General features: G+C 60.4%; 2 protein-coding genes across 5 annotated transcripts in view; both read right to left on the bottom strand.

The window, feature by feature from the left end:
- LMF1 (lipase maturation factor 1) overlaps nucleotides 1-25509 on the bottom strand; it is an 87513-nt gene that overhangs the window by 20700 nt on the left and 41304 nt on the right. For all 4 annotated transcript variants that reach the window (XM_032326688.1, XM_032326687.1, XM_032326689.1 and 1 more), the window contains 2 exons: nucleotides 19261-19409; nucleotides 3350-3415 (listed from right to left, as the gene is read on the bottom strand). In XM_032326688.1, coding sequence (XP_032182579.1) covers nucleotides 3350-3415; nucleotides 19261-19409 — 215 coding nt within the window. The remainder of the gene's footprint in view (nucleotides 1-3349; nucleotides 3416-19260; nucleotides 19410-25509) is intronic.
- Nucleotides 959-3341, bottom strand: LOC116580455 (protein piccolo-like). The gene is made up of 2 exons (XM_032326695.1): nucleotides 1563-3341; nucleotides 959-1465 (listed from the first exon to the last, which is right to left on the bottom strand). The coding sequence occupies exon 1, from the start codon at nucleotides 3338-3340 to the stop codon at nucleotides 2180-2182; it is 1161 nt and encodes a 386-aa protein (XP_032182586.1). The 5' UTR covers nucleotide 3341; the 3' UTR covers nucleotides 959-1465; nucleotides 1563-2179.

Below are 25509 nucleotides of genomic sequence, written 5' to 3'. Positions count from 1 at the left end.
CGGGACGGGTGGGGCCCCAGATGTCAGGGCTGAAGGCTCCGTCCCGACTGAGAGGCCAAGGCAGAGCCAGCGGTGGCCGCCACCCCCGCCCACCCAAGGCCCACCCAAGATGTAGGAGGAGGAGCGAGCTATGAATGTGACAGGGCGCCCCAGGGCCCATGGGACAGGAACAGTCACAGTGCTGTGGGGCAGGACTGGACACCAGGGTGAGCTGCGATGGCACCCCAAGAGCTGCCGCCGACCACCCCCCTTTGCGGGGGCTCTTCCTGCCCAATGGTGGGGAGAGGCTGGGTCCCACCCTTGTCTTCAAGGGACGGGTGTGGTCTGCCCCCGCGTGCTGTACCTGTCGCACACCGCCCAGGCAGGCAGGAGAGAGGCCTTCAGAGTGGAGCCCACCGGCAGCGAGCCCACGCGTGAGCAACATGAGGGGCGTCCGGCAGGCAGTGGGGGGATGGCGGGCTGGGTCCAGTCGACGCGGAGCAGCAGCCCTGGAAGTGGCAAGTCCATGGACGAACACAGAAGCACCGCGACACACGGTTTCTGGGACGGGAACTGTGTGACCACAGCCACAGGGGGCTGGGAGGGAGAGTGAGAGAGCATCGCGGCCACGGCCCTGCCAGTCCCCAGGGCTCACGGGAGCAGCATGTCACTCACAGGTACAAGGTGACACACCTGAGACGTGCTGTGAACCCTGACGTTCCCGCTCGTGAGCCAAGGGAAGCCAAGGAGCCGTGGTGAGAATGGAGTGACCCGAGAGAAGCCGCGGGCGATGCGGGAGGACAGACGGGAGAAGGAGCCAGCAACGGTGTTGGAAACCAGGTCGAAGCGCAGCTTGGTGCGGGCGGCCCAAACGCACTGCGAGGCAGAACCCGGGGCTGCCTGGGCGGCTCGTCGTGACCTCAGAATCCTGGGATCGAGCCCCATGGCTGGCTCCCTGCTCCGCTGCCTCTCCCCCTGCCTGTGCGCCCTCTTGCCCACACTCTCACTAATAAAATCTTAAAAAAAAAAAAAGGCTGAATTTGTCATACCCCCAAGACAAGACCCGGCACAGCGGCCTGTGAGACGCACACTTCGGAGGCGAGGGCGCACGGGGGCGGCTGTCAGACCTCGGAAGCACCGAGACCAGGGACAGAAGGTGGTTTCTTAAGGCCACTGGGGATCACCAGGAGGCCCCAGGGCACCGACACTTAGGCGCCTTGTACCAGAGTGTCTAGACCCACCGCGTGGGCGGCAGACACCATAGCTGGGGCCCACGCGCCCACAGTTGCTGCTGCACATTTTGGACCCTTCTCAACTGTACTAGGACGAGCGGACAGCGGGGAGGAGACCGGGAGGCACCGAGCCCGCAGCCCAACTTTGGGAGCAGTCACGCGGCACGGGACATTCCTGTGGTCGGCTCAAAGGCAGTGCTCCCTGAGGCCACACTCTGGGCCACGACACAGGTCTGAGTGGACACACGCTGTCTCTGAAAATGATGAACTAAATCAGAAAGGAGTAACCGAAAACCACGTGCAAAGCGCCCACCTGTTTGGGTACTCGGTCACGCCGATGGAGCAGCCTACCTGAGCACACGCTCTAGTATACGGGCCACGAATCTGATCACAACCTCAGGGTTGTTACTCAAGTGGGGGAAACCGAGTCAAGCCGTGAGGTCGCTTCCTTAGGAGCATGTGAGCCAGTGTGGCTGCGGGAGGGCGGGCAGCACAGGTCTGTACGAAGAGCAGGAGTGACATGGACCTGGGCTCAAGTCTAGTACTTGCAGCAGCGACCGTCACTGACCCTGATGCTCTGTCCCTGCATCTCATGGACTTGGCCTTGGTCTGGCGGGGCTTGCCCTTCCCGGTGACCCCAGGGCGTGGGCTGCACCAGGAGCACACACCAGACTGCATTTGCCTCCCGGCCCCAGCGCTGACCCACCCAGTCCCCAGGACACACACAAAAATATACTCTTCCTATAACATCAGTAAAACCGCCGGGGCACAGAGCACAGAGGCCTAGGCCCCCCCCCCCCCCCCCCCCCCCGGAGATAACCGAGTCACGGCTTCCGCCAAGTGAACATTCATAGCTTTCATGGTAACTTCAACCTTGATTCAAATTACTTCCAGGTTACCAGACCCTCCCCCAGTTATGGGACAAAACAGCTGTAACCGTGTCCTGGGGTCGCAGTTAAAGGTTGGACTCACCAGCCCGAGAGACATATGGAAGCCTCCGGTGCTGGGGCTGGTTTGGGAACTCTAGAGGAAGGTTCCACTGTGCTTGGTGGGGGCCGCGGCTCAGCAGCCCCAGCTGTGCCCTCGGCTGCACCCAAGGCCACGGGCATAGCACACAGGGCGTTGGCTCTGGAACCAAGGGAGGGACTCATGGGCCCTTGGGCAGGAGGGGAGGGAGTTTGGTGGGACGGGGCGAGATCTCCAGTCTGATCTCCCCGCCAAACACACCCCTGCAGGACGTCCCTGCTGCTAGGCTGGGTCACAGGTGACATGGCCACAGATGCACCCAGGACTCGGGAGGCAGCAGCTCTGACACACCAAGGACTGAAAAGCCACAGGAGGAGTGGGGCGGTCCCAGCAGCGTTTACAGGATAGCTGCTGCGTCGCCGTGAGTGGGAGACGGGGCAAGTGTCCCATCTGACAGGTGGCGCTCCAGGCACCAGTGTTTTTGTGGCCGACAAGGGGCAGAGGACACCGTGACAGGCATTTGCTGTGTCCACGGACGAGTGGATGAGGTCGCTCTGACCCAAGTGCCCTCTCGTTAATTCATTCACGGGGAGACACGGTCCCAGCCCCCCACAAACATGTGAGTGGGCAGCAGGGACAGGAAAGTCTGGAGGAGCTCGGACCTGGGTGGGGTCCCAGGGAGTGGGGGGCAGGGATGACAACTGCCTAAAGCTGGGGGTCGAGGTGGGGGAGAGGGCCATAGGCCTCTGAGGACAGCAGGACTTGCACCTCCTCCCATGTCCATGTGCCCTGATTTGGGGGGCAGGACATGTGGCAGAGCAGCTCCCCACTATGCACTCCTGTCGGAGGCATGTCTGGCAGCCCCGATGCCAGGAGCAGGGGGTACCTGGGCAGGACCACATGCAGCGGTGGAGGGACCAGTGCCCACAGCCAGAATGGACCCCTGGACCACAGCCGTGGGGGCCAGGAGCCCCCCCGCCAGCCCAGCACACAGGACGTCCTACAAGCCCCCATGTGACCTGCCTGTGCCCTGACGAGAGAGCAAACAGGAGGGGCCTCCATGAACTGAGCTGTGGCCTCCGAGAGGCTTGCGCCTGCGGTATGGGGGCCAGTGCCCCTGGACCGGGCAGGCAGGGACAGGGAGCTGGGTCCGCGGCCGCCATGCAGCTCACCTCATAGTGGAAGTCCATGCAGGTGAGGTCCCGCCAGCACTGGTCCCCCCGGATCTTGATCAGGCCCTGCCAAGGCAAGACACAGAAGCGTGAGCCACTCCCGAGGCTGCCAGGGGTCCCAGGGGGCGTGCAAACTGGCCGCAGGTGCAACCCAGGAGGCTTCAGGGGAGCGGCAGGAGGGCGTCTCCTGCCTGAGATGCGGAACAGGAGAGACATAAGCGGCCGCAGCAACAGCACAGCCAGGCCCTCGATGGCCAAGTCCAACGTGCACGCGATGCGTCCAGCTACCAGCTTCCTCGGGTGAATGTGGTGCCCTCTGTGCTTTCCTGAAACACCGGTTCTCTGAGCACCGACGCACTTCGGAGGCTTTGAAAGCGGACAGGAAGGCAAAGCTACGGCTGGACGGATGCCAGAGGCCGAGGGAGCCAGGAAAGGGGGCTGCATGTCTCAGGAGGGCGGCGAGTGACTCAGAAGCTCGGGGCCTGCAGATCCCCTCCCGGCAGCCCGAGGCTCACTTCCGCACAGCACGCAGGGAAAACGGGTGCCTGACCCGAGTGTCCAGGGAACGGCTCTGCCGCTCTGGAGGAGGGTCTCCTGAATGGTCTGTGGCCGAGGTCCCCAGCACCGTGCCTGCTCCCCACTTCCTCTCGGGAACTCACGGCTCCCTTCCTAAGTCGGAGGCCATCCCCGCCAGCACTGGAAGCTCCACTGGGGAGCCCAGACGTGGACTCGTGGTTCCAAGGAGGCGAGGAGGTACGCGGCCCGTGAAACCAGTGTGGGACGCGGCTGGGCTCTCTTGTGATGCCGGTTTTTACAGCTGCTGCTGCTCTGGCCGTGGCCCAGCTTCACCCGCCCGCCCCGTCGGCAGACTCCCCTGCAGAGGCCCATCCCGGCACGGGAGCGGGCCTGCCTTGGTTGGGGTGGCGTGGGCAGAGAAGAGGCGCTGGGCTCCTCGGCAGGAGGGTGGGCAGCCACAGAGAAGCAGGATGGGCTGGAGGAGCGCGGAGCAGACACGGACGCGCCAGGCAGCGGGGGTGAGCGACGCCTAAGACTGGCGCCTCTGGAGCAGAGAAGACCAGGAAAGGCCATGGTGGACGATGCCCAGGGGCGCTGGGGCCACCATGTCAGTGTGGTTCGGGGAGGGACAGAGCTGGCCAGGGCTGAGGCCAGGAGGACGGCTGCCAGGAGAGATGACTGCGGGAGCCTCAGCTCTGCCTTCTCACGGGCGCCCCGTGACCATGGGCTTTAGTCCTGTGGGCAGCACAGCCTCGTGGCAATGCCAAGCTGAGTGGACGCAGACCTGGGTACTGACCCTGCCGCTGACATGTAAAATGGGAACTCGACGCAGGGAAGGACCCTGGGGTGGTGAGGGCTCTTAGCGGGGACAGGACGGTCCTGTGTCAGCCCTGTGGCCATCCAGGCAGAAGGACCACCCAGGAGTTGGGACGCGGAGCTCACAGGATGTGTTGCGGGGCAACACGGGTGTTGAGTGGGGAGCGGCATGGACACAGCAGCACTCAAAGAGGCAGGGACAAGATGTGACAAGAAGTCCCAGGGACATGTGGCAGCCCCTGGGGCCTCCGAAGCCTGAGAAATGACGCTCTGGCCACGCACAGGAGCTCGGCAGGAGCTCAACATGCTGCCAATGGCCGCATCACAAACCTATGTCCCAGAGCTCCGAGAACCCCAGCGTCCCGAGCCCTGACCACCGGCTGCTCGGACCAGGTCGTGCACTCGCTGTGCTCAGCAGCCCCCCGCCAGCTGGTCCCTCGGGGGTGCCCTTGTGTCCTCACACCCAGCTGTAGCCACCAGGCACCTGGGTGGTGCTATTTGGAGACTGGAGTCCTGTCCTTCCGGGAACTGGGTTTGCTTGGGCATAGCAATGTGGGAGACACAGCCCCTGGGTGCCCCTCTGTGGGACACGCAGGAAGACCTGCACGCCTGCGGTCCAGACCCAAGTGCGTCCTTCCCCCCCCGGGGCGGGAGAGCAGCTGCTGTCACGCGACAGCCCCGTGAGCGGGTCTCCGCTCCCCGCACCCCTCGGAATCCAAGAGTGGGTTTCTTTAGAGACTCGAACCAGGCAGAGAAGAAAAAAACAAAATAATTAAAATGTCATTCAAGTTCTAAGCTGATACGAGACACTTAAAGATCTGAGACATTCTTCCGGGAGCGGAGAGTAATTATATTCCTCCCCATCCGCTGACTTCTCCCTGTAGTGCACATGTCAGATTTTCCACGGATTTTTCCTTCCTGAGTGAGCGTCAAAGGAACAAAGACTTCTGTCAGCCTTTTTCAGCCCAAAATTAGTTCTGAAAAAATGGCTCAGACAAGCCAGTACCAGGCCAGACCCAGAGAGAGCCACGTGACCACAGCTATCCACGCCTGCTCTCTGGGGAAGGGAGGGTGCGAGGTGCTGGAACATTCCAGGCCTGCCGGGGCAGCCTCAGGCCTGGCGCAATGAGGGGGAGGCAGGAGCACAAAGGCAGCTGCCCAGGGAAGTGGACAGGCCTCTCCAGATGTTCACGGGTCTGAGGACATGCTTCTGACACCCCCATTTGGACACAGGCAGCCCAAGGCCTTGGCGCAGGAAGGACCTCTGTTTCCTTGTGCTGCCAGGCCTGTGGGGGCACCAGGCGCAGGAAGCTGTCTGCAGCAGCCCCATCCTGAGAGCGCACGGCATCCTGCTCTCCCATGGGCAGCCCTGCCTCCTCCCTCTGCAAACAGGGGGGCTGGGCCACGCTGGGGCTTCTCCCCTCCGAGTTCCAGAAGGCTCGATGACCCTGGGTTGCACACAGTAATGGGGTCATGGGCTGAGAAGGATACGCCACTCTTCCTGCGGGCAGGCCTGGCCGTCTGGGACGCCACTCGGGCTTCCCGCCACCCCTCTCCTCTGGGGGCTGCACAGGCGTGTGGGGGCCTCTACGTCTTGGGTGTACGTGAGGGTGAGGGTCACGAGCTGTTGCTCTGCACTGGGGTCACAGGACCGCTTGGACCGAGCCATCCTACCACGCCCCGCCCCTTCAGTCTCCTGCTGTGGCAGGTGCTACCGGCATTCTCCCGGCCTGGGGACAGCGGTGCAGGAGCCGCCCCGGGGGTCCAGCGTGCAGGGCGGAGTCAGCACGGCTGGTAGGTGCTGGGAAAACAGTGTTGTGTGTGTGGGGGTGACTGACGGTGCCGTGTCGTCTCCTCCCACCCCGGCCCGTGAGGGGCTGCCTGCAGCGGCTGGGAGCACTGCAGGCGCTCAGGAGCCACAAGGCCTCGCTGCCCATCTAGGCCCAGGCTGTTCGGAGGCAGACAGCAGCTGAGGTACTGAGCGTGCGGCCATGAGTGGGGTCTGAAGCTGAGGCCAGAGGTCACAGCGCAGCCGACTGTTCTTTCCAGAACCACCCCCCGAGCACCCCCGAGCGGGGGTGTGGTCCGGCCTCCCGGCCCCTCGCTCTGCTGTCTGCACGAACGTGATGAAGCAGGTTGGAGGACGTGCTCTCCTCTCAGAGCGGGGATCCCGGGACGGGACGGCAAGGACCCGGTGACAGCCACGCGGGGCTGGCCTTCATGGGGGCATGGGACACTTACTCCATTATGTTTGACGCAGTTTTACTGGAGGAATGGGAGTCCGAGGGCGCGTCCTGGCTTCTACCCATGGTCAGAAGCTCGAGGTGGCTGGCAGCACCTCTCTTGTCCCCTCAGTGCCAGTCGGGACCCAGACCCTCAGGAGGGGGGGCACCTGGACACGGAACTGCTTCCCAGAGAGCTCCAGGTTACTCACCTCCCAAGGAAAGAGCCGACGCAGGTGCAGCCTGGGGGGTTTCCTCGCCATAGCCCCTTCTCCCTCTCACAGAAGTGGGGCGAGTCTCCCAAGGGGTACGGCTTGGACACCGAGGGAGCAACTGCTTCGGTGCGGAGCAGACACGGGCCCATGTTCCACGTGCACCCGGAAACACTGTCCTGCTGCCAGCCAGCGTTGGAGCCTCGAGGGGCCCTGGCACAAATGGGCTGGGCTAAAGAGAGGAGTGCGCCACCTGCCCCGGAGCCCACGCCCCACATTCAGCGTCTGCTGGGTGTCGGTGGTCTCTGGGCTGGGGTCCCCCAGGGCTGGGGCTGCCTTTGCCAGCAAGTCCTGTGTGGGAGAAGAAAACCCACGACACGCTCTGAATGACGGGCTCAGTGACCACATGAAACAGAACACCCATCGTGAATGTCCCATGTTTCCTGACAACTGCATAGGCAGGTCACCCGTGCAGGATGCAGCCACTCCTCCCGCAAACGTTCTTGGGGACCCCTTCCCAGGCGTGCCCAGGCCCTGCTGGGCGGGAGGCAGCTGCAGCCAGCACCAGCTCTGCCTGTCCCTGGACGTCCACACACAGCCTCTTACGAATGCACCCCCAGCACCACCATTTACACTGTGTCACCGGACCCATGGTTGTCCCGAGGTGTGCCTGTCGTGAACAGACGTGCGGTGTGTGTCCCCATGCAGACGCAGGCTCTTCGTTCTGCCGGCAAACCCGCAGGAGTGCAAGGCTGGCTTGCAGGGGGGCTGGCCGACCGCCCTCCCTGAGGCTGCATCCCATCCCCGAGCCAGCATCGTGCCCCACGAGGCGCCCGCCCATGGGATGTGCTGGTCCCAGCCTGGACTCCTCCGGTGTCCGTCCTCCATGTGTGCTTGAGCCTGGCGCCCGCCCTTCTCCTGCGGTGTGTTCCAGATGTCAGTTTTTGGTTAGGTCTGTGCACTCTTTGCCTCTCTTCTCGATGCTGTGTTTTGATTAGAGAAATGTTAGTATCAATGAAGTATGTTTAGCAACATTTTGTTTTCTCATAGTTACTGTATTCTGTGTTCTGTCGGAGAGTCTTCACCTACCCCAAGGTAAGTGCAGGTGCATTCTCTTCGGGAACCTTTATTTCCTGGCATCTGTGTTTGTCAGCCAAGCCCCGGCGTGTGACCTCACGCCTCGGCTGGCCACGACCGACTTGTTGTGTGGGCTGCTGCCACAAGGCGCTCCCCCGAGCCTTTTAGAACTTGGTAGAGCTGCTTCTGCACTTCCATCCAGTCCATCTCGTATGAGAGTTGGTGCAATGGAACCACACCCAAGCGTCCTTGCTTGCAGACTCACCATCCCCTCGGCTCTGTCGGCAAAAACGGGCTTTCTTTTTTCCACGGACTTGAACTGGGACCCTTGGCTGAGTGTCCACTGGCAGGAGAGACGTGGTCCATTTCTCTAGCTTAGGTCAGTGCCACACTTAAGTTTTACGTGAAGCTGTGAAACCAGGAAGTATGTCTCCCAGCTTCGTTCTTTTCCAAAATTCTGTTTTCCCGTGTATGCTTGACCGTCGGCATATTAACTTCTCCAGAAAGCCTGCTGGCACTGTGACAGGAATGGCCTGGAATCTGCACACGCGTGTGGACACAACACATGGCGGTGGCAGTGTCTTCCTGCGAGGCCAGGTGCACGTCCTGGCGTCGGCCGCCCACGCACCTCAGACAGCTGCAGACAGGCTGCCTCGCGGCCCTGGTGGTGCTTGTGGCAGCTGGAGATGGTACTTCCCGGATCTGTTCTTGGAATGATCCCTTCATGGCGCACCAAGTATGGCCGGGCCTCATGCTGACCATGTGTCCTGCGCCTTGCCAAGTTCACGCACTCGTTTCACGAGCTGGTTTTCAGATGCCACCAGGCTTTCTGCTTCTCTGATCACATGTGTAAACAACAGTGTCATTACTTTTCTTCCAAGCTTTATGCGTTGTCTTTCTTTCTCCTGTTTTCCTGCACCACGACTTCTAACAACGCTGACTGTGGGCAAGGACAGACAGTGGCCTGGTCTGCTGCCGTGAGTGCTCCTATCCCCAGCAGCCAGGACGGGCTGGCCAGGCTTTCAGATGTGTCCGGAGGATGGCCCCCCAGCTATCACGGTGAGGCGTCGAACTGTGGTGCGCACCTGTCTTGGGCTTCTGTTACCGGAGTGAGCTGCACTCACTGATTTTCAAACGTTAAACCAGCCTTGCATTCCCGAGATAGACCACGCCTTTCTTGGGTGCTGGATTTGATTTGCTGGTGTTTTGCTAAGGGTTTCTGCGCTTTGCTCCTGGGGGAGGAGGATGCCGGTCTCTTCCTGCTCTGTAATGACCGCCACGAGTCTGGTTTCACAGTCACAAAACGACCTGGCAAATGTTCCAGCACAGTCTGGGTAGGAGTACGACCGTTTCCTCCTCCAGCGTCTGGTAGATTCTGCTCGAGAAGCCGCCTGGCCCACAATTCTCTCTCTGGAAGGAGTTCTGATTACAGATTCAATGTATTTAATAGGCACGGAGCGGTTTAGGTTTCCTGTTTCCTCCTCGGTTTTGGGAAGTGCATGTGTGACGGGACGTGTCCATTTCATCTAGGCTGTCAGGCTGCAGACAGTGGCCTCTCGTAGCAGGGGCCTCAGACGCACCCGCCTGTGGGCTGAGGACAGCACCTTCTCCTGGGGCTGGGGCCACAGCCCAACCGGGGCTCCTGCTTCTGCCGAATACTGACCTGAAAAATGCAGGTGCACAGTCCTCGCTCTTCTCCTCCTCTGGTGGTTGCAGGACAGTCTACACACGTGGAGCAGTGGGAGGGCCCCACGGTGGGCGCTGCAGCCAGCGCCAGCACACGGCTGTGAGCACAAGCAGAACAGGCGCTTCGCGGTCACCCCGTGATGGAGCCGTGTGGAGAACACACTGGCATCTCTTCCTGGCAGGCCACCCAAGGCTCCACACGTATGGGACGGGGAGGCTCATGCCTTGTCAGCTTCCGGCAGGTGTCTGGGGGCTCCGGCACGGGCCCCCGCCTCCCACCATCGCACTCTCCATTCACTGAATATGCAGGTGACCTGCTCAGCCACCGCAGAATGCGCAGCTCCTGAACCAAATGGCTTACTTCAGCAGTGACTTGGTCATTAAGAATTCAGGATATTCATTTTTTTGGAGAGGTGGAGGGGCAAAGAGGGACGGAGGGGGGAGAGAGAATCTCCAGCAGACTCCCTGCGGAGCGTGAGCCTGATGCGGGGCTTGAGCTCATACCGAGACCGTGGGCTGAGCCGCAACCAAGAGTCGGACACTAAACTGACAGTGCGCCCCAGGCGTCCCAAGGGTATCATTTCTTGGCTAATGTGAAGCAAGAGTAAAAAGGACGCACAGTCAGGAGAAGCGCGACACGCCGTGCCGGAAGAACCGCAGAGAGAGCAGAAACACGGAAGCCGCGTGGACCAACGGAGCCCGAGCCCACAGAGGCTGCTGCGCCCCCACAAGGGCGATCTCATGGTGCCCTGACTGTCCTTATCTGCCCACGCTGAGGTGTGCTGCAGCGCTCCTCCCCTGCCCCGGCCTGATCCGCACACGCTCCTCCTCCTCGCGGGCCAGCGAGCCCCCTGCATGGTTCTCACGGGACGAGTTGCCAAGCGCCTGCCTATGGCCGCAAACCAAGACCAGGTGCACAGCCAGACAGGCACTGAGCGGAAGGCGGGCCACGAAGAAGATGGTCTTGGCTGTCCAGACAGAAACCGATTCCTGCCTCCCCTCGCTGCCGTCCTGCTCGCTTGCCAGGGCTCCAGCAATGGAGGGCTCAGCCCTTGGCACAGCAAGGGGCCAGGACAGCCGTGGCTCTGAAGCCACGTGGAAGCCTGCGGCCTGGTCTGACTCGGGGCACGGAGGCACCAGATGCAAAGCATTCGGGCTTCAGACGCTGGCTGCGCACGTGACCGCTTGCCCCTGCTGAAACCGGCCAGTCTCAACGGAGCTACAAACACGGAGGCGTTTCTGTCTTGACAAAAGCAGAGATTTGAGAACAAAGTGAAAACCTTTTTAAAGCATAATTAAGGGCAAACTATTACCTTAAATACAGTGAGTCAGACACCCACGCTCTTTGCCATTTTCTGCAAATGAAAAAGATTCTCCACACTAATATGGTTGAAATCTGTGCAGCTAAAAGAGAAAACTGAGCTGAAACAGGCAAGAAAGGTTCCAGAGCTTTTCCAGAGACGCACCTGGGACGTGTCTGCCCCATTCCAGCGGGAGGGCACAGGGGAACCCGCGGAGTGGACCTGCGCCATGGCTCCAAGGGAGGGGGCCTGGGGGTGGTCTGCACCACACGGCCGCTCCCGGCTCGGCAGCGTGAAGGAGCCCCGCTCCCTGGAGAAGCCCCCAGCAGGTCAGCTCGCAGCCACATGGAGGGAGCTGCCGGAGTACAGCTCGTCAACAGGAGCGGAGGGTTTGGGGCATCGTGGAACCTCCCTGTTGGTGGCGCCAAGGACAGGAGACAAAGCAGGGCGTCCCACCCCACACGGCCCATGCCTAGAGTTGTGCCCAGAGTTGGCCAGGAAGCCGGTCCTGTGGTACTGTCTCAAGCTGAAGCTTCCAGCTGGGCTGGTGGTCCTCAGGGGTACAGGGCACACGATTCTCTCTGGCACTCAGCAGAGGCATGGCAAGGAGAAACTGCCGTGTTGTCTGTCTCCAGCCCTGCCCGCAAACACAGAGGTCTCTACTCAACATGGGGGCCCGCCGCCATCTCCCCTGCTGCTTCCCCCACCGCTGTTCACCTCGTTAAGTTTCAAAAAATGATTTGTCCTACCAGGAAGCCTGCAGCTCCCCCACCCCATCAGCACAGGAGACACTCTGAGTGTCCCCCCCCCCCCCGGCAGGAGTCCCCCCCGCCAAATCCTGGAGAAGTGTAACATCTTCTAACAAAACAGAAACATTTCTCAGAACATTGGCTGTGGCCACGTCCTGGCCCTGCCATTCTGGAAGGCCCTGCACAAGGACCTGGACGGTGTGTCTGACTTCTCTCCCCCAGCACGCCACCTGCGAGATGGCGTGGTCCTCTGTGTTCCATTCTGGGGAGTCAGCAAGGTTGGTCCTCATGCTTCCGCTCACGGGCCAAGCTTGGTTTCTAGCTCCTGGTGCCGGGGGAGGCTATAGGCAGCGCATTTCCGGCTCCCCTGGCTCTGTCCCCCTGGGGTGGGAACACAACAGCGAAGAGGAGGCCAACTTTGTAGGTAATGGCCTAGCTGCTCCCACCCACTCGGGTTGTCCTCCCCAGTCTGCAGGCTGAAGCCCCAGCCCCCTGTGTGGCCATATTTAGACTGAGGAAAGAGCTAAGTGTCAGAGAGGCCGGAGGCTGGGATCCCGGCCTGACAGGATCGGCGCACACAGTAGAGACACGGGGGCTTGCCCCTTGGCCAGCAGAAGACGCAGCAGAGAGCGGCCGTCCATGAGCCAGAAGCGTCCCCACCGGGCACGGAAGTCCCCAGAATGTTGGTCTTCAGCTGCCAGCCTCCAGAGGCACAAGGAAGTCTGCGCTGTTGAAGCCGCTCAGCCGGTGGTAGCTGGGGCGGCCCTAGCTGGGATGCTTGCCATCTGTCTGTCCAGTTCTTCCTGCGGCGGCCAGTGAGGCTGAGTGGGGTTTCAGGTGCTGGCAGCGACCATCTACGGGTCTTGGTAAACTACCTGATAAAACCGTCCCCTTTTTCTGTCATCCTTGTTACTGGGTTTTATGCGTTCTTCACCGACCCACCACACGCTCTCCTGGTCTGCCACTGGCATCGCCAGGAGCAGAGGATTTTTATCTCAACGGAGTCCCACTTACCTGTTTTTGTCTTTTATGCTAACGTCCTCCGTGTTCTAAGAAACCTGGGCCCGTTGCAAACCGCAGACACACCCTGTTACCCTCAGGACGTGTGACTTCAGGGTACTGCTCTCAGGGCCTCTCCGATGTGTGCCTGTGCCCGGCTCGCTGGCCCTCTGCAGAGAACCACACCCCCCGGCACCTGGGTGAAGACGCCGGTCTTTCTTGGTCTGGGGGACTCCTCCTTTGTCAAAAAGTGTGTGCCGGTGATTTCCGTGTGGGACTATTTTCAGACACATGGACTGTCCCCAGGTCAGCCGTCTGTCCTCATGCCCTCACCGCCCATGGTCAGTCTTGCTGACCATGACCTCTGGGAAGTCCTGAAACCAGGGACAAGTCTCCGACAACTTATTCAAGATTTTCTGGCTATTCTTGGCCTGTGGCATTTCCATCCAAATCTGAGTCAGTTCACCAACCTTTTTTTTTTAATTAAAGAAAAAAATTTTTTAAAAGGATTTTATTTATTTGACAAAGATCACAAGTAGAGAGAGAGATGGGGCACAGAGAGAGAAGGGGAAACAGGCTCCCTGCTGAGCAGAGAGCCCAATGTGGGGCTCGATCCCAGGACCCTGAGATCATGACCTGAGCTGAAGGCAGAGGCTTAACCCACTGAGCCACCCAGGTGCCCCTGTTCACCAACTTCTAAAACGAAGATCCTTCTAGGGTTACATCTGGGCTGCAGGAAATCTATGGATGGGTTTGGGGACAGCTGTGGGGGGCTGTGACAATTCTGGGACTTTTTTTTTTTTTTTAAAGTTTGTATTTATTTGAGGGGGAGAGAGAGAGAGAAAGCCGAGAGGGGAGGTCAGAGGGGAAGCAGACTCCCCGCAGAGCAGGGAGCCCAATGTAGAATTCGATCCCAGGACTCCAGGATCATGACCTGAACCGAAGGCAGGCGCTTCACCGATGAAGCCCGCCAGGCGCCCAGTTCTGGGACTCTGACTCGCACATGCGTGTCTGTCTGTTGAAGCCTGTCATTTCTCTCAGCAACGTCTAGTGGCTTTTGGGGTACGGAGCATCAGACTTGTTAAAATTTCCCGATTTTGGATGTTATTAATGATGTAGTTAAAAATTTTGTTTAAAAGAACACTCAGTATGTTTATTTAACATATTCATCACAAGGGATAAACCACAGACTCAATTTAGGAAACAGGAATAAAACAGAAGTGACACCACAGGTCACAGAGTCGTAGACAGAAGCGAAGGAAGGGACAGATGACCACAGGAGAGAGTAAGAAGCACCAGGAGAGGCTCCCAGGTTAGGTGCTAGCCGGGGGCCTGCGTTTGGCGCCATCTTTGTAGAGACTTCTTGAAGGCTCTGGCTTGTCCCAGAGCTCGGCAGCGTGTGTCTTCAAAGGGCCTTCAATGTTGCCTTCTCCTTGCAGGCTCTGGACGGACAGCGGGTTGGTCCTGACGTCACCGACAGCAGACCCCTCGTCTGTCAGGATGTCCAGGCAGATGTGACCCCGGGTGTTGGCGCTGGGGTGTCGGCAGGGTGCGCGGCAGGGGGACCGCTGGGGAGCTCCGGGGAGAACTGACGCCTCAGATCTTCATTTACTTTGCAGGCTGCACGGTGGTCCCCGTTTGAAAAGGTCTGATTCAGGGAAGGCAGAAATCGCCTTGTCGCCAGACACCATGGGGACCACTGCTCCTTCTGTAGCCTCTTGTGCCCAGGGCCCTGGGCAGCATTCCCGCTGGGCCCAGATCCTCTGCGGCAGCAGTGGCAATGGCAGCAGCTGGGTCGCAGTTCCGGAAGGCCTCCCGGGTGGTGTGGGCCAGGAGACAGGACCTCGGGTGAGCACGACTGCAGCTGCCTAACGTTTCATTTCCTGAGAGCGTCTGCCCGCGTGGGGAGAGAGCACTGACTTCTGCGCAGGGTCTGTGGCTCCTGCCCTGGTGACTGCGTGGTTCCCCCCGAGGAGCTCGTGACCCTCCACATGCATGGTCTCCTTTCCCGTGAGGACAGGTGCTTCTTCCCATGTTCGGAGCTTTTGTTACGTTCTCTCGCTTTTCTGCAGAAGCCACGCTCTCCATCCTGACGCCAAGCAGATGTGACGATGGTGCGTGCTCTGTGTCTCGTGGCAGGAGAGTGCAGGCCCCCGGGCAGGGACGGGGTCGACATTGTGTCGTGTCAGCCTGAAGAAACCGCCTGTTCCTCATGAGCTGGAGGATGTTTCATGACCTCTGGGGTTAACAAATGTCCTCCCTCCGTTGGCTGAGACGACCTCCCCGCATCCGGTCACTGGCTGAACCACAGCGGTGTGTTCCCGCCCGCCCAGTCCCGCGTCCCGGGAAAGGCCGCTCGGTGCCCACGCCTCACGCCATTCTAGCGCTGCAGGCTCCGTTTGCTAACGGGTCAAAACGTTGTTGGTGCTCCTGAAGATTAGCGCTCCGGAATGTTCTTTTCTTGAAACACCCTTGCCCTCCGCGTTTCACATACCTGAGCTGGGATGGCTTTCCTCTCTGCTCTCTGGACACACGGCGCCGAGTTTACACACTTCCTGCCGTAAATGTTGAGAGAATGCGTTGGCGAGGGCTTCTGGGCCCGGAGTTACGCAGTTGGAAAGGTGCGCTATTCCTGACACTTCGCAGAGTTTTTGTTTCTTCTGTCTGTTGGTAATTCACGTCTGAGAGAGCGGAGTGTCTTCTCGGACTGTCCCCTCCATACACGACAAGTATGTAAGCTGTTTACCTTTTACTTCGAGAACACCCCAGCGCCCGGGAAAGCTGTGTACACGGCATGGAGGCCCTGCACACCTGTCACGTTCATTTCACACCAGAACCTCCCCACGCTGCCCGATGTTACCAGTTCCCCCCAGAAGTCCTCCCCTGTGCCAGGGCCATCCAGCACGCAGGCTGAGTGGCTGTGCTCCCCGGGCGGAGCCATGCCCTGCACTCCATGACCTCAGCCCTGCAGAACGCTGGGGAGTGACTCTGAAGACTGTCCTCTGGTCAGGGTTTGCACGGCCTTGGGTTCTCCTGGTCAGATCAGAGCTGGGCACTGTCGCAGGTCTCCAACAGCAACAGGCTGTGTTCTCCTTGGGGCTCCTTCTGTGCCCAGCGCCCTCCTTCCTGTACCTTGCCCCCAAAGTCCAGCAGGACGTGAGGCGGAGCAGAGCCAACGGGCGCTGGCTGTTTCCCCCAGCCCCACTGTCTGCTGTCCGGTGTGATGCGGGCCGCACAACGCCCTGGGTCATCTCCAGCTGTGCAGGGAGAGCCAGGCAGCCCACTGCCACCGCTCCTCCACGGCCCCACGCGGCATGAACACGTGGGAGCCCTGAGAAGGGGAGGCTGTGCTGCCCAACCGCGGGAGGCCTGAGCTCTCAGCACAGCGGAAGCGCCGTGGATGACACCGTCACCGCAGCCTCCGTGTCTGAGGCTCCAGATCGGCACAGGCCAGGGCCCGGGGCTCCCAGCTGCGGGCAGCCCCGTCCTTGGCGGCCTCCATACCCTGTCACTTCCTAAGCAGCAGGCACTGTGCAGGCAGCTGCTCTCCCGTCCCATGCATTCTCTGCTTCCGTTCCCACAAAGGAGGTCAAGCACCCAGTGCGCCGACAGAAGCACGAACGGCTCCTCTTCCCAGTAACTCCTGCGCAGCTGGGGTTAGCCGTCAGTCACGATGCCATGGAAGGTGCTTGGGGGTGCCAGCAGGCCCCGTGGGGGCCACTCCCATCCCGGTATCACAAGCCCTGTGCCCAGCATCCTGACAGCTCCACCGCCCCGCGCCCTGACCCTGACTGTGCTCCCATGGGGCCCTTGGCTTCCCGCCCCCCACCTGATGAAACTGCTGCCCCAGGCAGGTCCCCCGCGGTGATGGAAACTCTGCGCACGCTATCATCTTTAGTATATGTGCTGCCGAACCGAGCACCATGCTGTCATCTTTAAAGGCAGCTGAGTAGAAGATCAAGATGAGGTGGGAGATGTGCACGGAGCCTCAGCCCACTACTAACTGTGTCCTACGAGACACAGCCGGGAACTTCTCAGTGGCGGAAAAGGAACGGTGAAAAGGAGGCCGGCTGTCCTGGTAGTGACGCGGGCGTGGAGTCTGGAGAACGCACCCTTCGTGGCTCCACACGGCTGCTCCCAGCACCTGCAGCCGCGCACGCCTGCCCGGGGCTGGGCACCTCCCGGCCACACCATAGCCGGACGCATGCTCCTGTGGCTTCCCGCACGGGCACCCACGTCCCAGGCGGAGCGCCCCGCTTCTGTACTCTGGCCGCTCTCGAGAGCCCCGGGTGCGGCATCAGCAGACCACAGGCGGCCGCCACACCAGCACGAAGCTGCTTTGGCATCCCGGAGGGTGTCAGAAACACGTAAGCACAGGCTCCTGGTGGTCCCATAAGCAGTCGGGACCCTCTGTGCCCACAGACACCTGTGCTGCTCAGGAACCACCCATCGCCAGCAAGAGCGGGCCCTGCTCAGCATTTGAGGGCGATGCGTCAGTAAGACAGACTCCTGCTGGCCACGCAGACCTGGGGAGCGAGGGCATCCGATGACTGGCAGCCCCAGAGGGATGTACGGCCGCTGGGCGGAGCAGAGGGGAGGCGGACACACTCCCACGTACAGAGCGTCTGTCGAGGGCAACCACAGAATCCCCTGGGAGTCCACCACACCACGCTCACTAAGTACACAGTGGGGGAGAAGGCAGCTCCTTGGAGAACTGGCTGGACATGCCTGAGTCAGAGACGGGACACACGGACCCTGCCCTGGACTGAGAGTGAGAGGCCGCCTACTGGGGATGCAGGGCACACAGCCAGTGTCAGTTGCGGGGGACGGGGGGGGGGGGGCACGGTGGGCCATCTGGACTGCAGGGGACACGGGCAGGGGGGCTGCCGTTTCGGGCACGGCAGAAGCAGGCTGTCTGTGGGTTCGTGCTGGCCCCCGGTCCCGGCCCCTGGGGAGACTTCAAGCAAACAGGTACTTCCCGGACCTGAATGACAAGGTGTCCCGTACGAAAGAAGTTAGTGTTGTAGGATAAAAACCCAGATCTCGTTACCAAAGGAGAGAAGTGCTAGAGCAAGTGAACACAATTTGCCAGGCTCCGTGCCTCGTCAGTTGGGGGTCAGAAGGAAACATGTCACTCCTGATTCTATGGTTCAGAGAGCGTTTCTGGAAATGGGAAAGGTGACAGGAGGCAGACGCGTGCACCTACAAAGGCCCTGAGGAAGTTGGTGGCAGGGACGTCCGGGGCCGGGGCCTGGTGAGAGGGTGTGAGCCGAGACTCCGCGGCAGGCAGCCATGGCCATGCGCCAAGCAGCCACAGCGGGTGGACAGTGCTACCCACTCGCCTGGCCTGTGGGAGACACTCCCTGGAGAGCAACGTGTCTGCAGATGGCACTCAGCAGGCGCAGACAGGAGGAAGCCGGCGTGGCTGCTCTGGGGTGACACCGGGACTGTGAGCCTTGCTATTAGGAGCTCATCAGACACGTATGTAGTCAGGACCAGGGGCCCCAACATGAAGCCAAGAAGCCGGGCCAGCTGAGACGAAAGCGCACTAGCATCCCGTTCGATCGTGTGCATGAGACACGAAAGCCTGCTATCTGCAGCCTCTGCAGGGGGGACTTTCGTAGGACATCCCGAAAGAAAACGGTGACCCATAAAACACTGGCCACTATCACTTAGCCTCCAAATGTCCGGTCCTAAGAGCACCACCACGTGAACAATAACAGGCAGATGAGTACGTGATCAGAGCCCCGACCGTCACACCGTAGTGGCCAACCCACAGGCCCAGTCTCACGATAGCTCCTCGAGAGTGTTTGTAAAACCCCCACGTTGGAAGCTCACAGGGCACCCCTTCCAAGCCCGGCCCCTGCCCTCTCCAGAAGCTTTACACTCTCGCTTGAGAACGTGGCTTTGCTACCCACCACTCTAGGTCTGGTAGACCTCTTCGTTCCCTAAGGCAACAGGACCAAGAACCACGGCACCGAGGGACACGAATCCTCTAGCACGTCTTGCTTTGTCCCTGTCCTTACTGGCTTAAACCAGTCCCAGGAACCAGCAGGAGGGCTGGTGGGGAGAGGGGCAGCTGCCAGGGGACTCTTCTGTGAGTCTCCCTTGTGCAGCGGGTTCAGGGTCGGGACACGTTCACAGAGAGTGCTCATGCAAAGGGCCGGGGGCATCTCAAGGGTTCACGGTAGGCCAGAGAGCACGGAGAGCAGCCAGAGAACATGGAGAGCGGCAGGAGGGGCCCAGCAGGCACCGCCCAGCCAAGAGGGCAGTGAGGGACGGCTCCTTTGCAATGCATTCCCCCGAAACATAGTAAATGAGAGTTCTACTTACTGCTCCAAGCATGATTCTGAAAATCAGCCATCGAAAGCCCCACAGCACAATCTGGGATGGGGGGGTCCCCGTGGGCAGTCGAGACAGACTCCAAAGAGGGCACAGGAAGATCCCCAGGAATCCTGTTTCCAGAAGCTGGGACTCCCATCCTGCAACAAGGACAGGAAGAACACGAAGGGCCACGTTAGCATCAGCCATTCTCCAGAGCAGCAAGTCACCAAACTCAGTTGAACTTACATGGTCCCCAAACCACACAGGTGGTGTGACGATGTGTAGGGCCAGACAACCTGATGGGAGGGTCTGCCCGGTCTGCGCTAGGGCGGGGGAAGCCAGAGGGAGACACAGGTCCGGCGTCAGGGGCCCCAGGCTCCACCTCGGGATGCAAGGGTGCGAGCCGGAAGCTGCCGAGAAACGCAGCAAGCAGTGCACACGGCGGTGGCAGCAGCTCCACGTTCTCACAAGCATGCCCAGAGCTGGGACCTGAAGGCTGCCGTCCCTTGGCCTTTCTGTGTGCTGCCCATACCCCTTAGGAGCTCACTTTGCTCAAAAACCTTGTGCAGCATGAAAGCTACTTTATACAAGGTCCGTGCGCTACGGTCCCATTCACAGAACGCTCAAGAATGAGCGGAACTGATACAGGAGAAACGGACACCTAGCCTCCAGGGTGACACCGGCGGGGGTGAGGGGCAGGGGGTGCCTGGGCCAAGACTCATCAGAGACAGCTGAATGTGTACTTCACTGTAAATTTCTTCTTGCAACAAAACAAAACAGCCAACAGACAAACTTAACTGAGTTCTGAACCTGAGTTTTACGGCTGGACGGACAGCTCTTGGGGTCTGCAACTCGGGTTGACATGCACAGAAGGTTACAGCGTGGGACAGGTTGACGTTTGCACAGCGGACGCCCAGTGTGGCCCTGGTGGTGGGTTTACGGGTCTCACCGCACCCCTTCTTTGAAACTCTGCAGTTTGACACTTTTCATAACAAAGTGGGGGGACCCGCTTACTCTCATGTCTTTGGGAATTTCTGAAGTCCCAGTTCCAAACCCGCTCCTCTGCGGGAGAGGACGGTTTGCTGTGAGGCAGTGCCCGGTACCTGTGCTGGGGACTCTGGGGCCGCCAGCATGCACCCTGCATCCATCCAGAGGGGCTTCCAGAAGCAGGCAGAAGCCTGGGCGGTGCGGGGGAGGGGGCACCTTCAGGAGTGTCCAGGAAGGGGCACTCATGCCCCGTTCTGTGGAGACCCAGTGAGTGGCGTCCACCAGCCGTGACTAAGTGCTGGGAGACCTGACTCCTGTCCGAGCTCCAAGAGGAAAAAGGCAGGAAGCCTCAGCACTTAGTCTGTTTCGGGGATTCTGGACACAGAGCACCCGGGGTCAAGGTTCCCTTCTCGTTCACGTCGCTGGAAGAGTTTGCTTTACAACTTGCTTCAAACTCCCTTTCTTGTCTCAAGCAGAAGAAATAGACTTTGTTCCTTGTGACAGTTTCTCCAGTCTTGTGTTGAGAGAGGGCTGTCGTCAACCTCGGGCTCGCTTCACGTGGACTGTTTCCCAAGCCATATCCCTACTGCCCCGGGGATGCCACAGAAGGCGGAAGTGACCGGGCGCTGTGGCTGCTTCCCAGGGGGCGCTTCTGTTCGTGGAGAGACCTCTGAGGCCTGTTGCCCGCTCCGGGCCCTCCGCCCACGCGCCAAGAGTGCGAGGGAGCCGGGAGGCCCCGCGGCACAGAGCAGCGGTTTGGGGCAGTGGCCCAGCGAGCAGGCAGGTGCGGGGCCTTCTGGGCAGAACCTGGCAAGCCACAGAGACGGGCAGGTGGGGCGTCCGCCCAGAACCCCATGGTCACGGGCACGTTTGCTCGGCCCCCAGTACAAGGCTGGTGCTGCCCACACTCACGGGAAAGCCCTGGCAGACTCGGAGCCGCTGGCGCGGGTGCAGAGCGTTCCCCAGAGCACAGGCCCGCCTTCTCTAATTGCCGCCGCACTTCACACAGATGTGCCGAGCGGAATTTTAACACGTTGTTTGAATGACACCAGTCAAAGTGATGTGCAAATGGCGGCGCCCAGAGACCCACTCAAGTGCCGCCGGCAAGCGGGTGATGGGGCGGGCGAGGGATACACAGCCACCTCGGGGACTCACGTGGACTGGCAGGGGTCAGCCGCCCTCCTGCTTCCTGTGAACCTGCTGGAATCTTCCTTACCCTGCTGGCGAGTTCGGGGACAGTGGAGACACCTAAGGCCCTCGCCAACCCCTCCCAGCCGGCTGGAGCCACCAGGTCACTGGCTGCTGGCTCCTGGGCCATGAGCACTCGCCGACACCGCTGGGATGGAAAATGTCGCTGGCAGAGCCCCCTGCTCCTGCAGATCCTGTCAAGGCCAAGGAGACTGGGTTGCAGCACAAGGAGCAGCACTGTTCTCGCCCAGTGCGGTGGGCAGGCGTCCCCAGAACCAGATGCCTGGACGGCTGGCTTCCCACAGCCCCGTGGCCAGGTGCAGAGGACGGCCAGCCCACGCTTGCCGGGGCCCCACAACACACGGCTCCCCGCCGCAAGCGCTGAACGCCACCCGCAGACTCCATGGCGGCCTCACCGCAGCTCCAAGTCCCTCGGGGAGGGCGCCTGCGCCTCCTCCACCTGTACTCAGACCCTTTTCCGGACGGGAGACTGCAGACTGGCTCCTGCACTGCTATGCCAATGCCCGCTTATGGGGCTCAGTCGGCTGGGCGGTGTCTGACTCAACTTGGGCTCACGTTACGAGCTCAGGTCGTGGGGTGGAGCCGGCACAGAGTCCGTTTGGGATTCTGTTTCTTCTGCTGCACCCCCCACAACTCTCTCTTTCTCTCTCTCACAAATAAATAAAATCTTTAAGAAAAACATTTTGCTTCCATGGTGACCCTAGAAGGCTCCGACCCCTTGGGTGTCTCTCAGGGGTGCTGCCGATGTGTGGTCCCACACGGCTCTGGGGGGATGGCTAGTTGACGTCCTCTAGGAAGCCACAAAGCCTGAGGTCCAGGGAGCTGCCTGTTTCTGGAATGGCCACTTCCAGAAACCTACTAGCTTATTTGCAATAGTGTAGACAAGCGGTGAATAGGCCACATTTGGGAAGCTTCCACGTGAACTGGGGGGGAAGTCCTCCAGCTCAGAGAAATGGGGTCAGCACTCTTGACCCTGACACTTGGACAGTGACTACCGGAGCAGCTGTCAGCCGGCGGGCAGCTCCCAAGCTATGTTAGCTCTTCGGCCATGTCCCCAGATAGGCAGTGGGACCAGGGCTGGACCACACTCAAGAGAGGCTGCAGGGTCAACCCCCCGGTGCTGCTGCTGGGACCATGAACCCTGATGTAGCTCTGCCCAGAGCTTGGGGCCAACCACCACTGTTCACATCCTCCAGGTCAGAGGGCAGCCACAGCCCTGAGCCCTGCAGTCAGTGGGCGGCTTGTGGGGCCAGGGCCGGTGGGCGCTGCTCTCTTGGCTGGTGCCACCGAGCTAGCATTTCACACTGTGGGGCACATGCCCTTGTCTGCCAGGCCACTGCGGGGAGCCTGAGGAAAGACCCCAGGGCACATGCTGAACGCGGACCCTCAGCACATGCAGAAGCACAGGGGTTCAGTCTGTGGCCCCGCGTCCCGCGCCTCTGGCTCATCTCAGGGACCTGCTCTCGAAATAAAACCAGCATACCAGTGGCACCGAGCTTTCTGCCCTACTTGGGGACATGTGGAGAGTGAAGGTGCTCTTCTGTTAAACACCCAGAGAACCCAGCGCCCACAGGCCCATCCTGTGCCTGCTGACCGGGGAGCAGCCGAAGGCACGGCGCCTTGAGGCCAACGGCGTGGGGGTGGGGGGCCCTGGCTGCCTCTCCGGGTCTTGCCTGCTCGTGGTGGGAAGCAGATGTGCTCTGGCTGGTGAGGGGCTTGTGGGGCCAGGGCAGCTCGGAGGCCTGCACCAGGCCTCTGAGGAGGTCGTCCGGAGTCGAGGTCCCATGAGGCACAAGCGCAGCTGCTTCTGAGCCTGGAGAAAGACCTGGTCGAGGTGCAAGCTGCAGACGGCCACTGGCAGAGACGGTACCAAGCGAGGGCTCGTCACCTTCCTGAAATTTATTACAGCTACTTAGAATACTGAAGCGTGGCACCTACAGATCCTTCAAGAGTGACAGCCGCCATCCACAGGAGGGGCAGGAAACCCATTAGCCTCGGGTTAGAAACTGGGAAGAGGCAGAGAGACGCCTCCCCTCTGACGGGCTGTCACTCCTGCACAGCGCCCACCACCCCCCCGCAGCCGCCCGGGGCTCCCAGCGGCACCCAGAGAGCACGCGCAGCTCTTCCACGCCGCGTTCTCCACCTTCGAGGTCCTCCGCCAGGGTGGGGAGTGATGAACCAGCCCACCAGTCCGCTGTGCACAGTCCGGCTGTGGTACCAGAGGGCTGTGGGCCACGGCGACGCAAGGGGCCCTTTCCATGGTGTGGGGGTGACAGAGTGCCCCACATGGTTCGGGGTTACCATGTCTCTCACGGGTACCAACGCTTTCACCCCTGCAAATATCCCCCTGCCGTGGCAACCAGCCACAGCCAGCATGTGTCACGTGTCTGCAGGAAAGGACACCGTTTGAGGGGCCTGGCCTTGATGACCCTTTAGGCCATCGGAATGGCTTATAGAGCTGACCGACCTTGCCCTAAGGGGACAGACTGGGGACAGTCCTTTGTCCTCGGGCTGGGCGGTACTGATGCCAGCCTCACCCCAGAGATAGGCCCACACTCTTGCCTCCCCCAGCCCTGGCCTGGTTGGAGGTGGGTCTCCCCAAGAATCCCCTAGAACCAGCATGAACCGAGTAGGGGAATGCGGCCTGAGAGGCTCTGCTCTGGCTGTTAGTCCAGGAGACAAAGCCTGGTTTCTGAAAGGAGAGGCAAGCCAGGGACTCCACATTTCGGAGGCAGGATTTAAGTCCAGTAGTGAACAAATCGTGAACAGGAGTGAATTTTCTAGCAAGTGGATACTTTTGGAAGAGTCGGTTAAAGGCTTCATGCTTCAAATAAAGTCATTTTAAACTGCATGCTCCCAATTATGAATCATTTAGAAAATTGTTAATCTGTGTTGTGAGGATGTCCTTGGGCGCTGCAGGGAATAGGAAGTGACCTCTGTAACCTGCACACCCACACAGCGACCCTCCGTCCACTGCACTTTGTCACGGTGCTGGTTAATACTCAGTTACCATGGCAACCAGACTTCCTAGCCCCAGGTGTCCCCTGCTGCTCAGATCTGTGCAGGTGTCACCAGCTAGCCCGAAAACAAAACTCAGTAATGACCTTAGCTAGCTTTACTGGTTTTGGATAAATATGAAAATGCTTCCTGTCCACGGAAATTAGATCTAGCAACAGAGATTTCTTAGGATTAATATATTCCAAATAGCTAACATACATCCGGCTGAAGGGCACGATGCACTACCATTCCTTTGTCTTTTGTTTCCTTCCTGCGCTTGGAAACTAGCCGGAGCCTGTCTCAGAGCAGCCTGTCAGGATGCTGAAGACGTGCAGGTCACGCCGTCCGGGGCTGCCGCAGCAGGGATGCTCCAGGTCTACTGTGCCCCAGGAGGTGTGTCCGCTGAGGCACACCCTGTATCTGTGGGCCCCGCACGGCATTGCCTCGTGCAGCAGAGGGAGTGCCCGCCTGCGTGCACACCGGGCCCCGTGCCCGCGGAGGCGGGCCACTCGTCCCACATGCTCTGCGGCGTGACCCACTTTCACCCTCCACTGTTCCCGATCTTCCACGTACTCCGTGCATTCGGTTTCTGGGCATCCCCGAAGCTGCTGAGGGGCGCGCCCTTGTCACCGAAGGAGGGCAGGCCTGGCGGGTGCACAAGGCTGGCACATCCACTAACCGTATGCACAGGCGAACGCGTCGGGAGCCACGCGAGGGTCAGCTCTTCTGAACAGCAGGAAGGGGTCACGCACGTCTCCAGCCGCTGTGTGCCCAGGACCGAGGTTGGGTGGCACTGCAGCCTTAGCCCCCCAGACACGGTCTCCCCTGGGGTCACTGCACTGGGCACAGCAGCGCTCCCCCTTCCCACACGCAGTAGGACTGGCCTCACTCCCCTTTGAGAGGGAGAGATTTCTGGCCCTCTCATGAGGTGACCGGCAGCTCTGGGTCTGGAAGCAGGACGGCCACTAAGGCGCAGCCCACCCCACAGACCCCGCTCTGGGCAGCGTGTACGTTCCACGGGGCCATGGAAAGGAGAGGCAGGCGTCAGGCACAGAACGAGGACCC

Source organism: Mustela erminea, chromosome 20, assembly GCF_009829155.1.
Source record: "Mustela erminea isolate mMusErm1 chromosome 20, mMusErm1.Pri, whole genome shotgun sequence".
Lineage (NCBI taxonomy): Eukaryota > Metazoa > Chordata > Mammalia > Carnivora > Mustelidae > Mustela > Mustela erminea.
The sequence above is the reverse complement of the archived record's forward strand: the minus strand, read 5'-3'. Positions and strand labels throughout refer to the sequence as shown.